General features: G+C 36.1%; 4 protein-coding genes across 4 annotated transcripts in view; 1 reads left to right on the top strand and 3 right to left on the bottom strand.

The window, feature by feature from the left end:
• LOC132204230 (lymphocyte antigen 6D) overlaps window positions 1-7,264 on the bottom strand; it is a 61,839-nt gene extending 54,575 nt beyond the window's left edge. Inside the window, exon 1 of the mRNA XM_059632603.1 lies at window positions 7,184-7,264. Within this exon, the coding sequence (XP_059488586.1) occupies window positions 7,184-7,232 (49 nt within the window). The 5' untranslated portion in view covers window positions 7,233-7,264. The remainder of the gene's footprint in view (window positions 1-7,183) is intronic.
• A 4,449-nt stretch (window positions 7,265-11,713) lies between these two features.
• Window positions 11,714-17,626, bottom strand: LOC132204602 (coiled-coil domain-containing protein 142). Its single transcript, XM_059633221.1, has 10 exons — window positions 17,408-17,626; window positions 15,481-15,712; window positions 14,717-15,061; window positions 14,013-14,347; window positions 13,350-13,552; window positions 13,083-13,286; window positions 12,914-13,024; window positions 12,703-12,853; window positions 12,179-12,314; window positions 11,714-12,112 (listed from the first exon to the last, which is right to left on the bottom strand). The coding sequence occupies exons 1-10, from the start codon at window positions 17,583-17,585 to the stop codon at window positions 11,779-11,781; spliced, it is 2,229 nt and encodes a 742-aa protein (XP_059489204.1). The 5' UTR covers window positions 17,586-17,626; the 3' UTR covers window positions 11,714-11,778.
• Window positions 17,627-18,362: 736 nt separating this feature from the next.
• LOC132204386 (meiotic nuclear division protein 1 homolog) lies at window positions 18,363-19,629 on the bottom strand. Its single transcript, XM_059632875.1, has 2 exons — window positions 19,170-19,629; window positions 18,363-18,986 (listed from the first exon to the last, which is right to left on the bottom strand). Exons 1-2 carry the CDS (start codon window positions 19,314-19,316, stop codon window positions 18,546-18,548), a joined length of 588 nt encoding a protein of 195 aa, XP_059488858.1. The 5' UTR covers window positions 19,317-19,629; the 3' UTR covers window positions 18,363-18,545.
• A 447-nt stretch (window positions 19,630-20,076) lies between these two features.
• Window positions 20,077-22,922, top strand: LOC132204175 (serine/threonine-protein kinase Pink1, mitochondrial). The gene is made up of 8 exons (XM_059632503.1): window positions 20,077-20,583; window positions 20,641-20,788; window positions 20,940-21,306; window positions 21,369-21,491; window positions 21,546-21,720; window positions 22,011-22,244; window positions 22,303-22,404; window positions 22,473-22,922. Exons 1-8 carry the CDS (start codon window positions 20,227-20,229, stop codon window positions 22,647-22,649), a joined length of 1,683 nt encoding a protein of 560 aa, XP_059488486.1. The 5' UTR covers window positions 20,077-20,226; the 3' UTR covers window positions 22,650-22,922.
• The last annotated feature ends 165 nt before the right edge of the window (window positions 22,923-23,087 follow it).

The raw sequence follows: 23,087 nt of genomic DNA, 5'->3' as shown, positions 1-23,087 counted from the left end.
TTGTTGATTATAAATTTTTAAGCTTATTTCTAAACTCGGTAAAATTTAAATTGAACTTAGCTTATTTTAAAATTGAATGTGAAAAAAGTAGCAGAGCTAACCATATCAACTATCTTTCAATATACGATAATCTTTACTAATTTCGAAAAACTCGGAGTTGCATATAATTTAATTTTGCTAAAGTATTTACAAAAAATAACAATCTTTGAAAAAAAAATGTAGTTTTAAATAATAAAAAAATTTCATTTATTTTCAATTTACTTGCTACATTTCAATACAATTTTTCTCTCCGCGTTTTCAATTTTTGCTAAGAAGGAGTATAAAGTGCTGTTAATTCACTTTAAGGCGAGTTTTGATGCTGTGAGTTTCACTCCATCTTTCTCCCTCCTTTCATTCTCTCGCGTCGTCGCGCGACAAAAAGTGGTGGCGCCTGGAACAAGTAGCTTTCTTTCCTTCTTTTCCAACGAAGGAAAGATTTATCGCGGACGCTTGTATTATATTTATTTATTCTGGCTGGAATAAAGTGGCCGCGTGTGTGGCAAATGATTTATCCGCGCCCAAAGACGGACGGACCTGCTGGCTGGCTGACCCACACCAAACCATCTGCTGCGCAAATGCGCCATTTTGAAGCCCAATAAATCAACAAAACGACCCTAATCTGCTCGATCGCTCAAAAACGCCGCTTTTTTCCGCCTGCCTAATCCATCGTCCTAATAAGAAGAGATTTTTCAAATAAATATAATAAAAATACAAAAATCGACCCTACACTGGGCATGCATGTACATACCGGGTATGCAACGAGCACGACACTTCCGACGAGCGGGTTGCACACCTCGACACGGTCTAGGCGCTCCCGGCGTCATTTCCGAGGGCTGATTGCCGTTCGCCTCTCTCTCTCGACCGGACGCACGACGGTATAAATTATGACTTTTCCGACTGCGAAAGCGTTTCTAGTTCAAGTCTAGATTTGCAAATAACCACGTAATTGCAAAATATTACTTCAAATTATACGTTAAACAACGGAAAAAATTAAATAGAAACACAACATTTTTTGTGTTAATTATGAAAAATCCGTTGAAAGTTAGTTTTTCTGATCAATTTAAAGGGCCTTTCAAATAGATTTAGGTGTTCAGAATTGACCTCTGACTCATCCTTACTGCAATAATGCATATTTTTTTTAAGCAAAATTAATTAATTAATTAATAGCGTCATTTTTTTTTTTGACAATATGAATTGAATATTAAACTTTTTAATATGAAAAATGTTTGAAATGAAAAAGATAATCATAATAACTCTCAAATAAATAAACCACACACCGATTTCTTTAAATTTTAATTTTACTATTTCTAACATTTCTCAATATTTATATTATTATTTATAATATTTTATACTATTATTACTGCTTTATAAAATTGTTTTAATTTATTTCATATGCACGTGTTAAAATGATCTTTCATGGACCAAAAATGCCGGATCACAAAAAAATCATCAAGATCAGAAAAGAAAAATAATATATATTTAATCTTCATCATATCTAGTTGAATTAACCTGCTTTAAAATTCACTCTTTCCCAAATTTTTTTCCAAAATTTAATGAAATTATAAATGCGTTTTTGATCTACATAAAGAAGAGTATAAAATGTTTTTTAGACTTGGTTTTAAATTTTAATCCCACTATTATCGTTAAATTTTAAAGGTTGCAAAATTAACTGTTAGATAAATACATTTTGTTATTTTAAACATATCAAGGGCAAAGAAAAAGTTGGCAATTGTGCAACTAGTAACATTGTTTAAAGTATAAACTTACACAGTTCAAAATTTAAATTTGAATCTTTACGAATTTGTCACTAGTATAGTGTCTAATTTCTAAAGACATATTTAACTTTGGTAGATCGTTTTGCATGACAATTTTATATTAAAATACATATAAATTGCGATCTTCTGTCAATTCATGGAGAAAATAAACAAGTAAGCAAATAAGCCCGACTCTCGCGAATGGATTTTCCTTTTCACTAAACATCAATCTCTCCCAGACGAATCTGTATCTCTCTCTCCCCGCAAAAAAACCGCGTCTCTGGCGCCGTTTATTTCATCCCTGAATGGCCGTGCAAAAGCCAAACCGACCGACCTTCGTCCGCGATTAGAATTCCGCTCCAGCTTCAGACGAGTCTCTTTGGAAAAAGCCCGTCTGATTTCTCCATCTTTGTGCCGAGAGCAAACTTTTCGATCCGACGCAAAGTTTTAATTAATCAGGGTTAATTAATTAATATCTCGCGCCGTACAAAATAAGTGTTCCTCTTTTGTACTAAAACTTTTGAAACTAAAATTTTAAAAGTAGATCGATTCTTCTCAAAACCCAAAAATGAAATTTCCTATCCGAGAGTGAAATTGAAAAGAAAAATGCAAAATGCAGAAATTTTTGATCGGCCCTCAGGATTAAGCAGCCGAGCGTTGCACCAAACTTTTTGTCGCAAACGTTGCAAAAAAAAACGCGAATTTGCGCAGCCAGCGTTGGCTTTTTAATTAATGTGGCACGCAAACAAACGTGGCCCACCTGCGAAATTCCGCGCCGCAGATTTGCAAACGTGTTCAAAAAAAGAGAGGTGGGTAATAAATTTTAGTAGGAAAACACGTTCAATTAATCTTATTATGATAAAAAAGAGCTCTCATTGTCAGTTTTAATGAAAGTTTGTTTGAACCATATTTAAAATAAAACTTGTTTTCTATTCTTTTCACACAAAACTATTGCAAATTACAAAGAAATTTTCGATTTTCCGGGAATCATTTTAAACTTTTAAAATTTCAGATTTCAGGGTGCTAGAAAAAATATCAACTTTTACCAAAACTTTATGTGAAATGTGAATTTTTTTTATCTAAATAATGAATTGAAATTTTCAATAATTCAGGATATTTAAAGAAATCTGAACTAGGCATATTTTGATAGGTGATCAAAAAGTTTCTAAACTATTGAAAACATTCAGAATTTAAAAAGGAATCGCCTTCTTTTAAATGTGCATAAGTTGGTGTATCGAAAGATGAAATCAGAGTATATCAGTTCTTAGAATTTTATGGGTTAAAGAAAAACTTCACCCTTATTTTTTAGTTACAAACATGGATATCAATGAGAAAACAACCATTTGTTCTGTTATGAATAGTGAATGGATTAAAAAATTTTAATGTAAATAAATATAATTTTCAAAAATGAGATTCTCTTTTTGAAACCTAATTCTAAATTTAACAATCTTTTTGAAACTAGACTTTCAATTCGCTCTTGTTTCGTCAGTCAAAAAGCAAACGTTTTCTTTTCATCACGTGCCAGCAGCTTGGGGGGTTGGTTTTGGAATTCTGTTCGGGTCGTTGTCACCAAATTGAGTTTCTCGTTCTGCTAACTTAATTTTACATGTGTCGTAATCAAATAAGGTCCCTCTCTTGAAAATAAATAGCTTCTAAAAAAGGATGCTCTTGGCATTTTCAATTGACTTTGGCACTGTCCAAAATTTCGTCAAAATAATATTAAGAAAAAATCAAAACACGAAGTTTGCTTTTGCGGGAAATTTCACCGGCCGTCGAAAGCAAAACGCTTAGGCCAATTACGAGAGGGGCGCGCTTGTTAGTTGGGCAAACAACGGCCGACCAAAACAACCGCACACAACAATGCCAAACACAAACACCGGCTCTATAAAGGGCGGCACATTGTTGCTCGGTTTTATTGTTGCAGCAACAGAGAGAGACGCGATCCTCCTGCGAGCAAATATTTTGCTTCCATCCCGCACACAGAGTAAATAATCTGCCACGCCGCGATTTTCCGCCGAGTCGTGTTTGTTCAGGAGGAAGGGTATTTTTGATCCGCGAGACTATTTGATGAGCTCAAACCATGAATAATGTTGCAAGCAACTTGCTGAGAAGATTTAGAAATGGAATGCGGTTTCCCAGAAGTAAAACTTTGCTTTCTCAACAAATTTATTTAAAGTTAATACTTTAATACATAATTTATTCAAATAATAAATTTCATGGATTTTTTTCAAAATTTTGATTTAGTTTTTAAGATTTAAAGAGCCAGCCAAAAATCAATTTGAAATATACTTCAAAAAATTTAAATATTACACTTAATCTTATGTGATTTCGTGATTTGTTATAAGTCGCATGAGATAAACAAGTCAGCCATTCTTGGCAATTATTGGAAAATAATTGGTATTTATTATCGCCACCATTGTTGTAAAGACTTGATTTGATTAATTCAATAGCGAGACCTTAAATTAGGACTAGGAAACTTTGATTTTTTTTTTTTTTTTAATAAAGCCAACGATCAAGATACAAAAAATTTTGTTGAGGAAAGATGATATTTTATACTCCCTGATGATCTTTATTTAAAAAAATGACTTTTTTGAAACAAAATTGATTGCAAATTAAATTACTGCTTTTATTACTTTCAATAACTGAAAAAAAAAATTATAAAAAGTGGTAGAAATACCCAAAAATTTGTGTAAGAAGTAATATTTTTATGATTTTTAAATAAATTATTTCATTTCAATTGCATGAAACAAAATATTTTTAAAATAAATCTAAATTTTATTAAATCTCGCTAATTTTACGATTAAATATGAATTTCAAGTGACCTAATTTAATGCAGGCAAAAAATCGATTGTATTCGTTCTCACAATTATAGTCCTGCTCAAAGTAGAGTCGCATCTCTTCTTTATAATTTTTTTCCATGAAAAATAAAATACATAATCATGACCTTTTCCAACTCAAATTTCGCTTCACATCGCAAAAAAAACATAGAGTCAAAATAAAAACCAGAGTTTCTTTTTCGCGCTCTGCTACTCCTCGGAAACAAAAGCTGTTTTGTTTTTACTGTCCCTTTCTCTCTCTTTCGCCGCCACCAATTTGCAGTATTTTGTAAAGCAATTCAGCTCTCGAAAAGCGTCTCCTGCACCCGGAGCGTCGCATAATGTATAAATCTCAACAGTACCTCTTGTCACGTTGCGAAAGTTGCTCGTTTTTGTTACTCTCGTCGACACCTCCGAGAGTGCAAAAAATTAAAAATGAAAATCTGCGTCAACTCTCTTTTCAATTTTTACCGAGAGACGTACGCGTGTTATTTTTTTTTTACATTTTTGCGAAAGGCAGCTTATAGTGCAGGGAAAATAGAAAAGAAGCAGGTCAAGTTCTTTTGTTCCACTTGTTTTGTATTCAGAGAGTAAAAAAATTTAGGTGCTTTTCTGCCTAAGCATTCCAATCGACCTTAAGCGATTCGATCACAGCTCTCTTCACATCGACACGCAACTGCAATGATGTAAAAAAGCGATCAAGGCAGTCAAATATATTATGCCTATTTTTACTCCGTTCCTAAAATTGCCTTTTTACAACGGACACGTATAAATTTTTGAAGTAGATATGACCAAAAATAAAATGGGTGAACATAAAAAGCTGTGGAAATCTTCTAAAAAATCTACTTTGGAATGGAGAAAATTCATCAGGATAAATTAAAATTACAAGATAAATTTTATCCACAGCTAATATAAAAAAATTAAAAAGCTTCTCCTGGAAATGGAAAAAATTTTCAAAAAATAATGAAAAACACCAGATCTATTTGCAGGACTAGAGATCAGATAGATTAATTCCTTACTTTAAGACTCAGAAAAAATGTGATTAATTTCTAATTTTTCCTTGAAGGAACAGTTCAAAATTAATCTCTCGGATCTTTATCTTTTCAATGCCAATCTTTCAGTTTCCATTCCATCGCATCTTCTGACTGATTCGATTAGAAAAATAATATGTAAAATTAAACGGATAAAACTTTCTAATTGAAAAAAAACACTGATTGGCATAAAGAGTATAAAATATATTTGTACTTTTAAAACAATTTTTTGCAAAATTTTTTCAAAATCCTATACAATTCTTGGTTTTTAATTAAGAACTAGGAACTACTAATTGGCATCAGTCAAATCAAGTCTTCAAAGCTGTGGAAGCAATTTTGGCAATTATTAGAAAAATATAAATCAATGTTAACTTTTAACCACCAGTGTTGTGAAGACGATTCAGCAAGGAGTTTCGTTATTTGAAGAAAATTTTCAAAGTACAATATTGATTTTCTCCTGAGAAAAGTATAATATTTAGGTATAAATTTTTAACTTTTTTTTACTTTTAAGAGAGTAAATTAAATAATAATAAAAGTTTATTTTGGCCTCGATAAGAATTAAATTGGTATTCCACAAAAATCTTATAACATTTTTCTTATTCCTTTGTTAAAAAAATTCCGGATATGTCAAACAATAAGAAGGTGAGCTCGGAAATAAGACAAATGTACAGGGCTCAGCGTTTCGAAGGACCATTAATTTATTCCGAATAATATCTTGGCCGAGAAGGAGCCAGAGTGGCAAGCAAGAAATTCTCCCCGCTGCTTCTTCTTGTTCGCGTCTGGCCAATTAATTAAATTAATGGTGCCGCGCGGAATTAATTTATCAGCGTGGCGACACCAGTGCTTCCTTATACTGGCCGCGAATTTCATTCTCACCACTCTTGGAATATATAATTGAAAACGGCGCAAGGGCATGTTTGCGGCGATGAAAAGGAGCCTCTTTCAAAGCATCTCTCTCGGTGGCCCCGATTTGTTTAGATTTAGATAGGGCAGCCGCCGAAGCATGCAAGTGCATTGAGAAGGGGTTAATCAAAAGTTTAAAAAAAGCTTAGGAATAAAAAAAAAAAAATGAGCCATTCATGACAAAAATAAATTTATGTACTCGGAGGCTGTGTACACGATATTTTACTGGCGAAATGTGTCGACAAGCGAAATACGTTTTCGACCATAATGGCCGCTTCGGCTCCAGCAAACCTCGTAAATTTATCAAACGGTCGTAAAATTGGTTGTTTATGCGAGGTCGGAAAACGCCCCGGGACATTTCCCCGTCAGAGAGAAAGGGACTTACATAAAAATTCAAATTTTATATAGCCAATTGATTCTATATATTTATTTTATCCAAAAAAATACCAATGTTATAAATAATTTTATAATTAATTAATTTTTTATAAAAATTGTAACAAATTATATATTTTTTTAATTAATATGGTTTCATTTCAATTTTATCCGTGGAACAAAAGAAAATTTTGCATTCGGCCTTGAAAATATTTTTTTTTCAAATTTTAATTTTAAAATTATTTCTCAATTTTTTTTCAGTACTCACCGACGAAGAAGGCGAGAATAGCGACAAGTGCGGGCGCCGAGGGCTGCATCTTGGCTGGTTTGCTGCCGTTCCGGAGGATCAACACCGACTGACGCCCTTGCCGCCCCAAACGGCCCCTCCCCCTACCCCTGAGGACACACAGCCCGAAACTCTCGCGCACGCCACATGCACCGACTCGCTCGCTCGCTGCGTTCTGCCGTGCGGCGCCGGAATTCCAGGAATGTCACCAAAACCATGATTGCGAATTGTAAGTTGAACGCAACCTTTGATATAATTGTTTTAATATTCTATTTTTAAAATCTTTGCACACGAGAAATTTTTGGTCGCAATTCGACTTTCCGGCGGCGAGGCTGAGGCTAGATTTTGTAAATTTTATTGCAGAAATTTAGGGCTTAAAAATTTGGACTCACCTGCGGCCGCGGCTGGACTGGTGATGAAAAATGCAGACCGAGGGTTGGAACATCAGGATGGGGTGTCGCTGAGGGGTTTTCGCGGAAAAAACACTCGTTTTTAGTCCGATTTTGGAACCCACACGTGCACAGCGATGTCACCTCCATCACTTGTAAACAATCACTGACAATTTTGACTCCGCCCCCTAATCATCCCTCCGTTTTCGCTACAAAAAAAGAGCGCGATATTCACTGATTAGCTGCGGAATTGGAGCTTTCTAACATTTTATTTTAATTGAGTTGAGCAATCTGGAACGATTTTATTGATATTTAAAATATTGATTTATAATTCTTCTTATGGCACCAAATGAAATTTCATGAAGTGATTATGTGGATTATGTTTTACAATTTATTATGTCAGAATATTTTCTTCTGTAATGTATACATGAAAGGTTTTGTGCAAAGCTCTCATAAAGAAAATGGATACATGATAGATTCATCTTTGCACATGATTCTGCAGACAAAATCATACAATTTCTTGTTTTTTCGTTAGAATTTGATATGTTTTATTTCATTATAAAAAAGCTCTAAAGTAAATGTTTTCAATTTTTAGCATTTTTTAAAGATAGCAAATCAAATTGATGAAGAGACAAATTGATTAAGGACCATTAACTTCAAACTTAAACAAATCTCATGTGTAATTTTTTCCAAGAAAGCATTGAATTAATTTAAATACTTTTTTTTTAAAGATTTTGCATAATTTTATTTTCATTAAACATTTAACCAATGCGAAAAATGTTGCTTTTTAACACCATAAACCAATTTTTGAGGATCGAAAAATTTAATTGATAAATAGATATTAAAACAATCACCTTGATTTTAATTTCACGCAATTGACAATTTATTGTTTGGAATTTTTATAAAAATGAAAATGACAAGTGAATTCAATCTAATCTTACAATTCTATAAATACTTCCAAAAAGTCTATCTGCTGAAAATGTAATACCAGTGGAAAACGCTCGAAATGAGGTATTTGCATTGCACACATTTGAGCGGATTGAGCGAATTCCAAGCCACACACGAACGAGAAGTGCTTTTACTTCTCGTCGCGCACAATTATTATTATTATTCAAATTCCAGCTGCTGTTCTTGTGGCGCTGGCTTTTAATATTATTATAAATTTTGTGCACAACATTTCTATTTGGCGAGGCCCGAGTAGTTTATTATTATTATCATCATCATTTTCCACCAGGTGCTGGGGAGTTTAATACGTAGGGATTTTATTTGCATTATTTTGCAGCGCAGCCGCCGCCGCAGATGTTGCGAAAGCGCAGACCATGAAACGGTGGCGGCTCTTTCCGCGGTTGCACTCTGTTGGGATATTTTTCCTAGCCCCGGCTTTGTTGCTACGGATCCGACTGAAATTTTGATTAAAAAGCCTCTTTGCTTGAGGCTTTTCCAGCACACAGAGCTGATGATAAAATAATCAACGTCATATGAAATACAGAGATATGCAATATAATACTTAAAGTACATTAATTAAAATGTACAACAAATAAAAAAAAATGTTTTTTATTAAAATATTAAAATAAAATTATGTAATTTTTAATAAAAGACTTATTTTACAGATTTTACTTGTATTTTTTTTCTGGTGAATATAAATCAATATTTATTTTATAATATGCAAATTTTTAGCTATTTTTATTTTTGAAATGCTGGAAAATATATAAAAACAAGATATATTTATAAACGTATCGGATATTCTCAAGAAAAATAAAAGTCTTTAAAAAAACGCTCAATTCTTGCATTGTCAGCATTTTAAATTTCACATATTTATATATGAATAATTAATTCCACCTTTTACATTATTTATTAGCTTCCCATTTAATTTCAAATCTTCAGCTGGTAATGTATATATCCATAATTAATCTGCACTTACTCAAATTGAGACTTAAAGACCCCGTTCGTCACAACAGGGCACTATAAATAACAAGCGAGAGACGTATTTTGCTGCAGCTGCCGTCGTCAGCACAAATGAGATTTCGGGGCTGTATTTCCTAATAAGTGCGTTCGTTCTCGTATTATATGAGAGAAAGGAAGGTCGCCCGCCTTTTCCGAGAGCATATTTTTACTCTTTGCAGTTCATATTTCACGGGCTAGAAGAGCGGAATTTCAGCTCGACAGCAAGGCACACGCCGGTCGTAAATCTGGGCTTTTTCCGTTCCTGAAACGCTATCGACGCTGAGGAAAACTGGTAAACCTAAAAATGAAAGCCTAGAAAATTGGAGAACAACGTGGATTAATTCAAATTAAATACAGTGAATTTTGGAGTCCAAAATAATATTTTCCTCTAAATTGTTGAAGTTAAAGGAAAATAAAGAAAAATGAAATTATTTTTATTATAAAATTCAAAAAGAACAGTTCACAATCAGGGTTAATTTCATGTTAGTTGGATCGAAAATCTAAATCAAATTGTAAGATTCAATTTAATAATCAATTTTTTAGTTCAATTTTCATTCTTCTCTCTTCAAAAAAAGCATTCTTGCGTGTGTAAAAATAAAAAATTGATAATTAATAAATTTTGGAGTGGAACCGCAGTTTTTGATCTGAAATACTGTCAACTTAAATTTGAACTTTAAGAACTTAAAACTGATTTTATTTGATTTAAATTTTGAAATTCATTGTTTCATATAAAATCTCACCCCTATTTTTTAATTCAGAAATTTATATTTCAGAATAGAAGTCAAAATATTGTAATTAGATTTTTATAAAGCGTTAGAACGATTATAATCTCTCACAGTCCAAAACATCGGAGCGTCGCATGTTTAATGAAGCTGCTGGATTTGGCAGTCAGGGATTATTTGACGAAATTTAATTAAGGCTGGGTTTTCGCACCTCTGCCTTTGCTTTACGACCGGGGCCTTATAAAGTGCATTGTTTTGCGCTCCATCTGAGAAACAATGCGCTGCCGCCACTCGTTTTATCTGCTCGAGAGCGCATAATGCAGTAAAATGGGAAATGACGACGAGCAGTAAAACTGGGGACAAAAACAAAGGCCACAGGAAAAAGGACTATATATAAAATACTCGCTTGAATGCAGCTCGTGGAAAATAAAATGCAGAGATAATAAATGTTAAATGAAGAGAGTCGAGAAAAGGTCAAATAAAACAAAGTGGGTTCACTATTTCTTGAAGAATAACAACCGGGTTTTATTTTATTTTAACATTTTTTCTGCGTCGACGTTCAGGTAAAAACATTTGTTCACCTTTTTCCAATTTGCAAACGTGTCTTTCAATTCATTTTAAAACTATTTTGGGTTGATTGATATTGCAGAGGTATGTGTATAACATTGATCGATTCCTTCAAATTGTGCGCCTCCTAGTCTCCTATTTTTATTCTGGCCTTGTACACAATATAAAAAACGCACTCGCCAGAAATATTAAAGAAGTTTCGAGCACCGACAGCAAAGGGAGTAAATCTCTCTTGCGGTTTTTGCGCATCCATCTCTCTCTTTTGCGGCTCGACTAAACTTGAGCTTGATATGTCCAGGTTTCTTTAAACACGCCTGGCCAAAAAATTTTTTCTCCTTATGTTCGAGTTATTTGTGCGGTATTTGTTTACAATACATTTATAATACACATAATTTAACAACTCCTCTTTTATGCAATGCGAAATACGTACGTTCAAAAGTTAACGTTTCTCTCGCATAGGGACAAATTTACCGTAAAATCGGTAATACCGTAGCAAACTTTAAACGTTAAAGTGCATCTTAATAACGGGGAGATTGTCTAGTATTATAATGCGCCGTCTCAATTCAGACGTTAAGGCAATTTAAAATTTATATTTCATTATCGTGGGAAAACCAAACAATTAAATTTTCGTCCAGCACTATCTATATATGTGTCTCACAATTCATTATTTTATCTGTCAAATATAAAATCAAAGACACATAAAAAATATAAAATTATTAATTTTTTTACTTATGCCTACAAAAATGTTATAACATACAAAAGCAGCAGAACCCATTAGGTGCAAAAAAAAATGAGATTATTTTGACTCATTTATCTATTCCGTTCAGAAAAGTTTAATTAAATAATTTACCATTTTGTATATAATTAATTCATTATTGAGTTATTGAAGGCCTGCTTTTGAGTTTTAGGGTTTTTTCCTCTTTGAAAATGCGTCGACGTGACGACGAGCCAAATCTCATCTGCAGCACAAGAGGGTGGCCGCCCCTTTGCGGCGCGCCCTGAGCTGCAGCCACTTCTCCTGGTTCGGCACGTACATCTCAGCGGGCATGCTGTCCTTGACAGGGGTGCCCACCGAAGGGCACTTGTTGGGGTCGGGCAGCTGCTTGGACGTGGCCAGGTCGAGCGACTCGCCAGGTTGCCGCAGCAAAAGGCGACCGACCCCTTCGCACCTTCGCAACACCTCGCTGCGCACCAGGTGCTTCTCCACCGGAGGGGTCAGGGCGGCCCTTTCCTGCAACCAGGTCGTCACCGCCCCGAAGTCGGCCAGAAGTTGCAATGCACCTCGCTCGCTTTATTTTCATAAAAAAACGTCACATTTATTTTAATAAAATAAGAATTTTTTAGAATTATCAAACCTGAACTGGATCTTCAACTGGTAAATGTGGTCCAGCCAGGCTTCGCACATGATCCTCAGGGTCATGCCACTGATTTTCTGCTGCAGCTCTGTCGGCAGGGAACTCGTAGCCAATAGCACTGGCCGCAGCATTTTGTCTGGAAATTATAATATATTTATTTTTAAATTTGCATTAATAGAAATTTAGAAAAAAAATATATCAAAAAGTGTTTTTTTTGTAAGAAAAGTAGGAAATAATTGTTCTATTCATTGTCAGGTTTAGACACAAACAAACCTTCTGATCATTTTAATTATACGCAATTACACGCTTCAGTGAAAAAGCTAATTTTTTATTACAAATGATTTATTGTTGTAAGCAATTTAAAATTATGAATTTTATTGGGGAAAAAGGTCTTTATGTTTGGCTTATTCTAAAGAATTGAGCGCTATAATTTGTTGCGCTTTGCTTTCATTTTTTATGAGTTATAGAATAATTTTTTTAACCAAATTTTAGCATGGATTTAATTTTTTTTTCAAAAAACAAACCTAAATATTGCTCAACGTAGGCACTTGCGAACTGCGGCAGAGCACCGTCCTGACGCCAATACCGTCGCGGCGGGAAGCACATGTGGAGATTCGCGAGACTGACGGTTCGGCAAACAGCGGCCATCACTTGGATGCACTCTTCGGGTGTTCGCTAATTTTAAGTTGCGTGTTTTATATTAAATTTTCAAGATGATAGAAAAAAGAAAAGTACCTGAAGCTTCCCAAGATTGATGGTTACTTCAGACACAAGTTTACATCGCATTTTGGCGCAAACAGTTTCGTGTACACATTCCAAAGGAGGTTCATTGTATATGTCTGAGATCTGCAATTAAGGTAAAATAAAATTAGAGGATCGGACAACTTTCAGAAATTTTACTGACCGATAATCTTTCGAGGTCGTTGAGCGCGTCTGCCACGTCGGACTGACTGGTGTCGACGAATCGGTCAACGTGCCAGTTGCCGATGTGGTTCCGAGCCGCCGAAAGCACCCAAAGTCGATACGTGTGCAGCGAGTGGTCCATTCTGTGCAGAAGGGGAATCTGCTCGACGGCAGGTCCGACCTCGGCCAGCTGCACTTGAATCACCTTTTTTATTGGAAAATTAATAAAATAAATAAATATAGTTAAAAAAATTAGTGTGGAGTTTACAAGAGAGTGGAGTAAGGAAGCAAAAGTGTGGCCCGAGGGAGCGACGGTGGCTCTGCGGAAAAGGGCGTCCCATGAGACGACCGCCTGGTGCGTCGCCAGGGCCTCGCAAAGGGCGTTCATGCAGGACAGCGGCTCCCCAGAACGCATCTCGCGCGCCTCCTTCCGCAACCAACTCAGCAGACTTCGACCTGACCACAATTGGCCTGAGGAAATGTTGAAATATTTTTAAAAATGCACTCTTGTCAAAAGATAAATGAAGAATAATTTTTAAAAATAGTAAACATTATTAATTTTATTTAAAACAAATTTAATTCATTATTATTTTTATTCTTTAAGGAATTTTAAAAATAGAATTAAAAATATTTACCAAATTTAAATTACATTATTTTAATTTGTTATGAAAACAAAAAAGTTGTGGTTGGTAATAATCAGTAATAATATTCTTATTTTAATATTAATTAAACACATAGTCTATAAATTTATAAAATTATATATATATCTTTTTCAAAAATTCTTCCAGAAACCCTTTGCATATTATGTGCTCCTTCTGTGGCTATATATTTTATTAAGTAATTAAGTTTTTAATTCAACAATTATCAAAATATAATTTAATTATTGTTATAAAATTCTTGTTAAATATCAAGCAACATTATCTCTACTTGCCTAGTGGCTTGAGCCACCAAAGGAGGACGTGGTCAGCGAGTGTGGCGGCGTCACCCCATAATAGTTGTCGATAGTAGGTCATGACCTTTGACCTCGAGTCTTTCTGAGCAAGTAGTTTGTCCCCCGAAGGTCCAGCCAGAGAGGGTGCATGAGTTTTGGCGGCGATGAGGAGGGCAGCGGGCAGTCGTTGTTCGGAGGCGACACAATCGTTCAGAAGGTTGGCGAGCGGGCAAAGGTCGTTCTCCAAGGTCACGGGAGGGGTCGCGTACTGCACGAGTTCCTGGGCAACTTCGAAACTCGAGTTCTTCACACTGCGCAGGCTGAAACTGCTGCTCCTTGCAAATAACAATCAAAATTTTTTTAATAAAACTATATTAAATAATAATTCATACACAAAAATGCTCAAAAATTAAATAATTTGAATGCAAATGTTGTTAACATGCAATACAAAATATAATTATTGGGTCCTTCGGTCTTTCACACTTTTTAAGGTCAGAGCAGGGTCAGAGGTCATTGGACTAAAAATACAGTAAATTTATATTATTTTAAATATCTCGTGTTGTGTTTACAATTCCCGTATTTTTTTCACAATCCTTTAAGCAATGAAAATAGGAACAAAAATCTATTTTAATTAAATATTTGTTATATTTGTAAATTGTTAAATATTTTTAATAAATTCCACATTTTCACATTTCTACTGTTACCTGACGTAAAGAGTTCTAGTTCCGACACCGTCGGCGGTGACCACGTGAGGAATGGGTCTCGAGCTGACGACGTCCTCCTCGGAATCGGGTACGCGGACAGACGCGGGCGCCGACGAGAGCACGGCGGCCACGAGCGCCCTGCTGGCCGCCTCGGCCCGCTGACAGGCGGCCAGTTGCAGAAGGCGTGTCAGGGTGAGCTTGCGGGCGGGCACCAGCATGAAGGGGCACGTGTTGCGGTACAGCAGGAGGCCGCGACCTTCAATGTCGATGGTGCCAGCCTCCATTGTGCCCAGCGCCTTCGCCAATAGACAGACGCCCACGGAAAGGTGCTCCACGCATTCTGGCCTAGAATGTTTTAAACTTTTATTAAACGGAAATGGAGAGGAAGAATTTAGTTTCACAAACAAAAAATTAGCTGGAAAATATTTTAAACCATAATAAAATAAGATCATTTAATACACATAATTATAATAATTGTTATTATATTTTTCTTTGAATTAAATTTGTTTTTTTACATTAGTTTATAATTAAAAATTATCTTGCATTTGTAGCGGATATTTGAACCAAATTTGGATTAATTTATTTTTTTCAAACATCCCACGAATTTCTAGTAAACTCTGATTCTAAAGAATTTTTTTGGCTCAGCACCTGCAATTTAATGTTTTTGAATTCAATTTTGAACCCAAATTTTGATATTTTAGTTCCCTTTGATCTCAGTTTGTAAAATTAAATTATATATTTTAGAATTATAAATCTTTGTTTACCTGGAAGTTGCTAACGATTTGACGGCGGCCACCGCCACTTGGTGTCCCAGATAGTTTGTGACAAGAAGGCTTTTTGATAGATCGGCGGAGAGTGAAGTGGCCCTGAGCTGAAGTGGTTTGTCCACACATTGAGCGACGCTTTCCTGCGGTGATTCGCGGTTCTGAAGATGGAACTCCTCGATTTCGCTTGACAAAGAAAGCAAAACTTTTTCCATTCGTTTCGCCTCCAACTCTGCAAAAATAATAAAATACGCTTTAGAATTTCTGCTCGTTTTATAAAATAAATATATATGAATATAATGCAATTCTCAGGAAAAAGCCAATAAATTAAAAAAGTGATTTTTCCTCATTCCTTTGTTCTTATTCCCTGGGTAGTCTACCAATATGAAAATAAAAATATGCATGCATATTTAATATTTTTCCGACTTTTTGAAGCACTTTTTGTGCTGCCACGAAAAAAAGTAATAAAAGCAGAAAAATTCCATCACGAAACAACGCAAAATGCTTCACGTTTGGATTCAAATTACATCGATCTCTGCGGCACGACATCCTTTTCAAGTAACTTTTGGAGGGATAATGTAGATCACTCGAGCATATTAAGGGGGCCGCGATGTGTTTCAAATCCACTCTGATTCCCTTTTGGTTTCGTCGTCAGCCGCGGCGTGTCGGGCACGAAACGAAATTAATCAACTTTTTGTCAGCGCCGCAGCGAGCAGAGGGCAATTGTCGGAAAATTTATGGGCGAGAGGGAAGGATGAATGCGGTTTCGCGGGGTCGGCGGGCGCTGCATTTATGCGAAGAGCGCTTTCTCGACACGCACGGCGAGAAAGGGCCGGAGCGACCCCGCACAAAGCATAATGCGGTTGTTGCACACCACATTTGCACCAGCTGGCGCGCGTCAAACTTTTATCAAGCGCAAAAGGGCCAACTTTGAACTTATTATTCACTTGGTTCTGTCTCTCATGCAAATGAACTAAAGAGACACAAATAAAGCAAGAAAGTGCCGTTTGATATTCAGACGTCTGAAAAAAGATAGACAAAAGAATGCTTAATGTTTGTGTTGAATATTAAAATAGCTCTAGCTCTCAAAATAAACCTTGCTATTTATACAGCGAAATGAATGATGACTATTTGGATGAATGTTTAGGGTATTACATGACAAATTATTAAAAAATATATATATTAAAAAAAATATTATCAAGAGAATTAAAAACTAGGGCAAAATGTAAACCTACATAATTAAGGACGATCGAGTAAAAGTCTTTTCAACAGAGGTGATTAAAATTTCCAATAATTGATCTTACTATTATAAAGTAATGATTTGAATAATCAAATAAAGAATAATTAATAATAAAAAGTTAAAAAAGCTACAACTTTACACAAAAAAATACCCGAATTCAAATAGATTGCCAAAATGTAACACTATGGTTACATGGTTCTTTTCAAGCAAAACGAAATTTGGCAAAATTATTAATAAAAAAAAAATAAATAAATAAAAACAACAGCTAGAAGTATTATTTAAAAACCAACTTAGTTAATAAGGGTGTAGAGACTTAACAATAAGATCGACACACACAAAATATAAAAATAAATAAAATTATATTGTTGAGGCAAATTTAAAGTGACACTTTGTGGATAATTTTGTTGTGTAATTAAATACTTAATAAAAAAAAGAAATGTGAGATTATTTTTACAATAATTTGGGTAAGGTTTGGTTGGAGGATTCACATATTTGTAAGGGACGTTATTTCAATAGAAAAAATATTTTACTTAATTTTGAACACAATTTTAAAAATATTAATAAAAAATCCCTACATATTTAACAAATTTTAAAGACATTAATAGAAAGGATTAAATTTTTCCAAAACATTTCTTTAATTCGCACAAATGAATCATTTTTCGTGTTACATATTTATGCAAATTTTACCTGTGAGTTTATCAGTTAGGGCAAGCAGCACCTGTCGGAGGCGGCGCTGGAGGCGGGCAGCGGCCCGGAGGCGGCTTCTTCTAAGGATGCAGGCCGACTGGGCCCTGGCGGCCGCCTCGGTGGCCTCTTTTTGGCGGCGCAGGTCCTCAGGCCGCGGCCCCCTGCTCCTGGCCGACATGCTCGAGGGGCCTCAGCGCTCGCTGGGCCGCCGTGGCCCCATTTCACGCCAACACGGACGCACGCTGCGGTCGTTTTCTGCAGCGCACCCAACAGTCTGCACGTTGCCATGGTAAAAATATATAAGCGCGCGTGGCGAAAAAAGCTGCCCTGCGAGTTGTGACCCATTTTTCGCCCTTCGCTGTATCAAAATGTGCACATTTACACACGGTCGTAAATCAGAGAGAAGGGAGAGTGCCTATAATTTAAACTCACGTGTCAATAATTTTCAGCTGGAAAAATTTATCAGACTATTGCAAGAGATTTATAATTATAAAATTAAGTCAAATAAGTAAAAAAAGAATGCAGTGCATATGATTAGATTCAAAATTAGCCTTGTTTTGTGGTGATAAATAGTTCTTACAATTAGTTCCGTAAATGTATATTTTTTTAGCTTGGATTTTTTAAGAATAATCTTTGCTCACATATTATGCCTATTGTTGTCCAAATCTAAAACAAAAAATGATTTAAATTTGCAGAAATAATTCCAAAATGTAGGCCAATTTACTAAGTATAAAGGGCAACTCTAATTTAAATGCTCGTGCACCGGCCACTATCATTTGGCTTCTAAGTTTTGGCAATATATAAGTTAAGTCTAGCAATATATTTTAATCAAATTTATCACTGGCTATTATAAAAGAAAAAATGTTAAATGGTACTAATTTAATACAAAACATCTTTCAATGTGAAATTCAATAGAAACTCCAAATTCTTATAATTTTAATTCAATTAGAAAAAGTAATAAAATGGACATATTCTCCTATTTTATTCAGACACAATATTTCACTGAAATTTAAAATAATCCAATTCGATAATTTTTAATTGTTTTACTTGTTGGAACCAAACTTGTTACAATTTAATTTTTATTCTGTACAAATTTCATTAGATTTATTTACAATTTAAAAATCAAACAGTTTGCAGTTCACTCAAAGTACTCGAGTTCCTCGGGAATGCCAAACTGCTTCTTGACAGCAGCCTGTTCAAGGCCAAATTTGTCCCTGAGCCACGACGTGGTTGCGTACACATTGTCCGCCCACCGATTCGCGGCCGCCTTGTAAATTTCGCAGGTCTCAGGGTCGTTTTCCTGCAGCTTTTGCACCTCCGGCTCCAGTTCGGCCACTTTACCTCGGAGCGCCTTCAGAGTGTCCAGCTTGGACTGTCGGGCTGCGGCGCCTTCTTCGCTTTGACTCAACGCACGCTTTTTCTCCTTCAAAGATTCAACTTTGGTTTTCAACTCGGCCAGCCTCTTTTCTTTCTGGTTGGCCCTCTTCTGCAAATTGCTGATGACGTTGCTCGGGAAGGACCAGAAGTACACCAGACCGCCGTCTTTGTCTGTCTCAATCAGGCCGTCGTCCACCAAAACCTGATATGAAACGTCATTATTAATTATTACATTCCGAAGTTTATTCAAGATCCTTGATAATTTGCTGTTTTATTTTTGAAATAAATTTTTATTGTAAACAATGTAAGTATTCGTTAAAATGAGGATAAATTAAAAACCATAACATTTACTTTTTTTTTAGAAATTCAACATTGAAATTTTTACCTGCAGCACAGTCTTGACAGAACTGGCGACGATTCCTTTTTGTTTGGGGGCGATTGTCTCAAGCTGCTTCAACTCGAACACGTCTAAGGACTCGTGGAAGATTTCGAGCATCCGAACTCGCTTTTCCTCCAAAGTGACACGCGACATTTTCTCAAAAAACCTGCTAAAAAGCCAAATGCATCCGCTGCTGAAAAGTAGACCTGCTCCTGCTGATTTTTGGCGCCATTCAGTGTTTTGAAGTCACGTGACTTACAAAGTGCCGGTTTAATTGTAATATATAAACCGGTCGTCTCCAGTGGCTAAGTGGAGTATGCTCTTGCCCTCCATCCCGGAGATTGTGGGTTCGATTCCCACTCCAGGCGGATTTTTCTCGGGGGAACCTGAGTGATTTCTCATGCTGGGACTGCGAGTGAAGGGTTGAAAGTCGGCCGGGGGCCGCAGGATTTCATGTTGAGAAGGGTGTTTGCATTGCACCCTAGTTGTACGCAAAAGCGTTTAATACAAAATAAAAAAAAAAAAAAATAAAAAAAAAAAACCGGTTAAAAAAGAAAAATATTTGTGACATTTTTTCCATCAGTTATTGAAATATTAGATTCAAGAATATTTTTTTTTACGTAAAAATGTAAGAAAAATAAAAACCTTGAGGATATGAATAAATTTAAAGAAATCTACATTCCAAACGTTAAACCGGTTTATTTAACAATTCTGCTGCGAAATTTCGGAACATGCTAATTTATTGCTTCAGCTTCGATTATTGAGTAGAAAGTGTGATTCATAAATAAGATAATAATTATAAGAATATTTTAATCAGACTAAATAGGCTGAAAAATTCTTACTAACATAAATAAAATTGAATAAAACTCTCAAAAATTAAGAGCCGCGCCCCCTTTTGCAAAAGTACCGGTTATTGCATCACGTTCGCCTGCATTTTGAGTTTGAGAAGTCAAACTTGTTTTCGTACGTCCGAGACCAGACTTTCTACGCTTTGAGTGCACTTGGCATTGTGTGATGCAAGTGTCCGAAAGATTGTGACGAAACAAGGTTCGAGTAGAGCGAGATGTCGATTCGGCTAGCAGCCGTTCGGCTGTTCAAAAATGGTCGACAGCTCGTCCGACACATCCACAAGAGCAAGATTAGCTCGTTCACCCGAGCGGCCGAGTCTGGGCCGCCAGCACCGTCCAGACCTGCGACCTTCGTGCAACAGGTGACCCAGAATGCACGCAGGGTTGTGGTCGACGCCGTCCTCAGCAGGGTCACGCACACTGTGGCCGCCGACCTGCGTCGCAAGGTCACCCGACAACTGCTCTACGGCGATTCCAGACCTTTCTTTGCCCTCGTCGGGGTCAGTCTGGCCTCCGGCACGGGGATAATTTCCAAAGACGACCAGTTGGAGGCGGTCTGTTGGGAAATACGGGTAATTTTATTTGAAATAAAAATTAATTTCACTAATTTACTAATTAATTTTGAACAGGATGCTGTTAACCGCAGCCAGAGTTTGAGGAAGAACCAACTTTTTACAGAGGACGTGCCCGAAATTGGTTTGGAAAATCTAGAGTTTGGACCTGAACCTTTGGCAAAAGGCTGCAGTGCGGTTGTCTACCCTGCCAGATGGCGAAATGGTAATTTTATATAAAAATCCTAAATTACCTAAGGATTACGCATATTATAAAAATAAGTCCGACTTGTTTAAATAACTCTAGAATTATACAATATGAAATAAAGTTGATGTGAGTTATTTGATATTTATATAATCCATATTTATATTTTCAGAAAGAGCTGAAGCTTCAACTTCAAATGACTCCTCCGACCCTTCGATTTACGAGTTTCCGCTGGCCGTGAAAATGATGTTCAACTACGACGCTGAATCCAACGCCTCTGCAATTCTGCACGCCATGCTCCGAGAAACTGTACCTGCCTGGAGCAGGGACTTTGATGTGCTGCAGGTGTTGGATTACACTCTGACCGGTCGCATGTCCAGCCTCTCGCCACACCCGAACATAGTGGAAATGTACCGTGTCTTCACCGACCGCATTCCCAACATGCCTGGCGCCATGGACCTCTACCCTGACGCACTGCCTGCCAGAATCAACCCTGCAGGCTCCGGACGAAACATGAGCCTCTTTCTAATAATGAAACGGTTGGCTTTTATTATTAAAGAGAATCATTTTTATAGTATTGATTATTTTTGAATTTATTTAGATACGAATGCAGTCTGAGAGACTTCGTAAAGAAAAGTCCACCTTCGCCCCGTGTTGCTCAATTATTGTTTGCCCAACTGCTGGAGGCTGTGGCCCACATGAAATTGAGCAACATAGCTCACAGGCTAGTTACTTTAAATGATTATTTGACTAAAAAAAATTATAATAAAACTTTCAGGGACTTGAAAAGTGATAACGTTTTGGTGGACTTAGTCGAGGGTGATGATGCGTGCCCAGTGGTGGCTGTTTCTGATTTTGGGTGTTGCCTTGCTGATTCGTCTCATGGTCTCAGCCTGCCCTTCTCTACTCCCCATGTGGACAGAGGAGGAAATGCAGCGTTGATGGCACCAGAGGTAATTCAATATTTAAAATTGCTGTTTTTGTTCTTGGCTTGCATAATCTTTAACTAAATGATATTAAAAATATAATAATTTCTTTCCAAAATAGTCCTGCATATTAAATTATTTTGATTTAATCATTTTAAGAAGATTGGATTATACATTATTTTCAGTGTTTAATAAGTTTTTAATGTTATTAAAAAAGAATTAATTTTTGTAATAAGTGTCACTTTTTATAAGCTTTAAGATTATTTAAGTTTTTCAAATTTGAACTGTTTACAATGTTTTATTTGTTAAACTTCAAGGTGGTTTGTGCTCGTCCTGGTCCTTTCACATCGATCAACTACAGCAAATCTGACCTTTGGTCTGTTGGCACCCTGGCTTACGAACTCTTTGGCATGGACAACCCGTTTGCTGGTGTTGGAGCAACCCTTTACAACAGGACTTACAGCGATGAAGATTTGCCCGAGCTGCCTGAAATTATGCCTGCACCGTTAAAGGCTCTCGTCTATGCAATTCTCTCTAGGAATCCGTCAAAAGTATTTATTATTTCATTCCCGTTTTAAGTTTTGCAATTGAATTTTATCAAATTATCAGAGACCCTCTCCGGAATTAGCTGCCACCATCAGCCAGTTGATTCTGTGGGCCCCGAGCGAGTGGTTGAATTCAAAAGAAATGAGAGCACCTTCTAGCAATGAGGTGAGAACTAGATTTTTTTTTTAAAAGTAAACAAATATTAAAATGAATGTATTTTTGTTGTTTTGCAGGTGCTGCAGTGGCTCTTGTCCTTAGCAACGAAGGTCCTTTGCGAGGGCAACGTCACATATTCAGGTCGAGGTCGACGCACATTGCCCGAGTACCAGCTGATCACTAGCCTTCTTGGCAGGGTGAAGCTGCAGCAGGTGCGCCAAGCCCTCACCTGGATTCACCAAAACTCGATGTGATTGCTTATGAGCACTTTTTATTGTTTCTCCCTTTAGAGCGATCAAGTTTTTTAGTCGTGGAATTTGTCCAAATTTTATTTGATCTAGAAAATTTGAGAAATCTGTTCCTATTTATTATGATTATATCGTAGGCTTAATTTTCCTTTGGGGTTTTGGAAAATTATTATACTTGGTTTTACGGAATGTTATCCATAATTATGAATTGTATCTAAGCAAGACTGTTGATCTTTGATGTACTTACTTGTAGCAAAGAATAAAATGTATTGTACTGCAGCTGGGAGTTTAAATTTTCTATACACCTTAGAATTAGATTGATAAGATAAAAAAGCCTCTTGTGAATAAGGCACTTTAATAAAACAAAACAATGAGAAAAAGATTTGGATAGCACTTTATTAGGTTGACTTTGAAGTTCAAACCAAATAAGACTGAAGGTCATTT

The sequence above is a fragment of the Neocloeon triangulifer genome, unplaced genomic scaffold, assembly GCF_031216515.1.
Source record: "Neocloeon triangulifer isolate White Clay Creek 2 clone unplaced genomic scaffold, ASM3121651v1 ptg000022l, whole genome shotgun sequence".
In the NCBI taxonomy this organism is placed as follows: domain Eukaryota; kingdom Metazoa; phylum Arthropoda; class Insecta; order Ephemeroptera; family Baetidae; genus Neocloeon; species Neocloeon triangulifer.
This window is presented reverse-complemented; position numbering and strand designations above follow the sequence as displayed.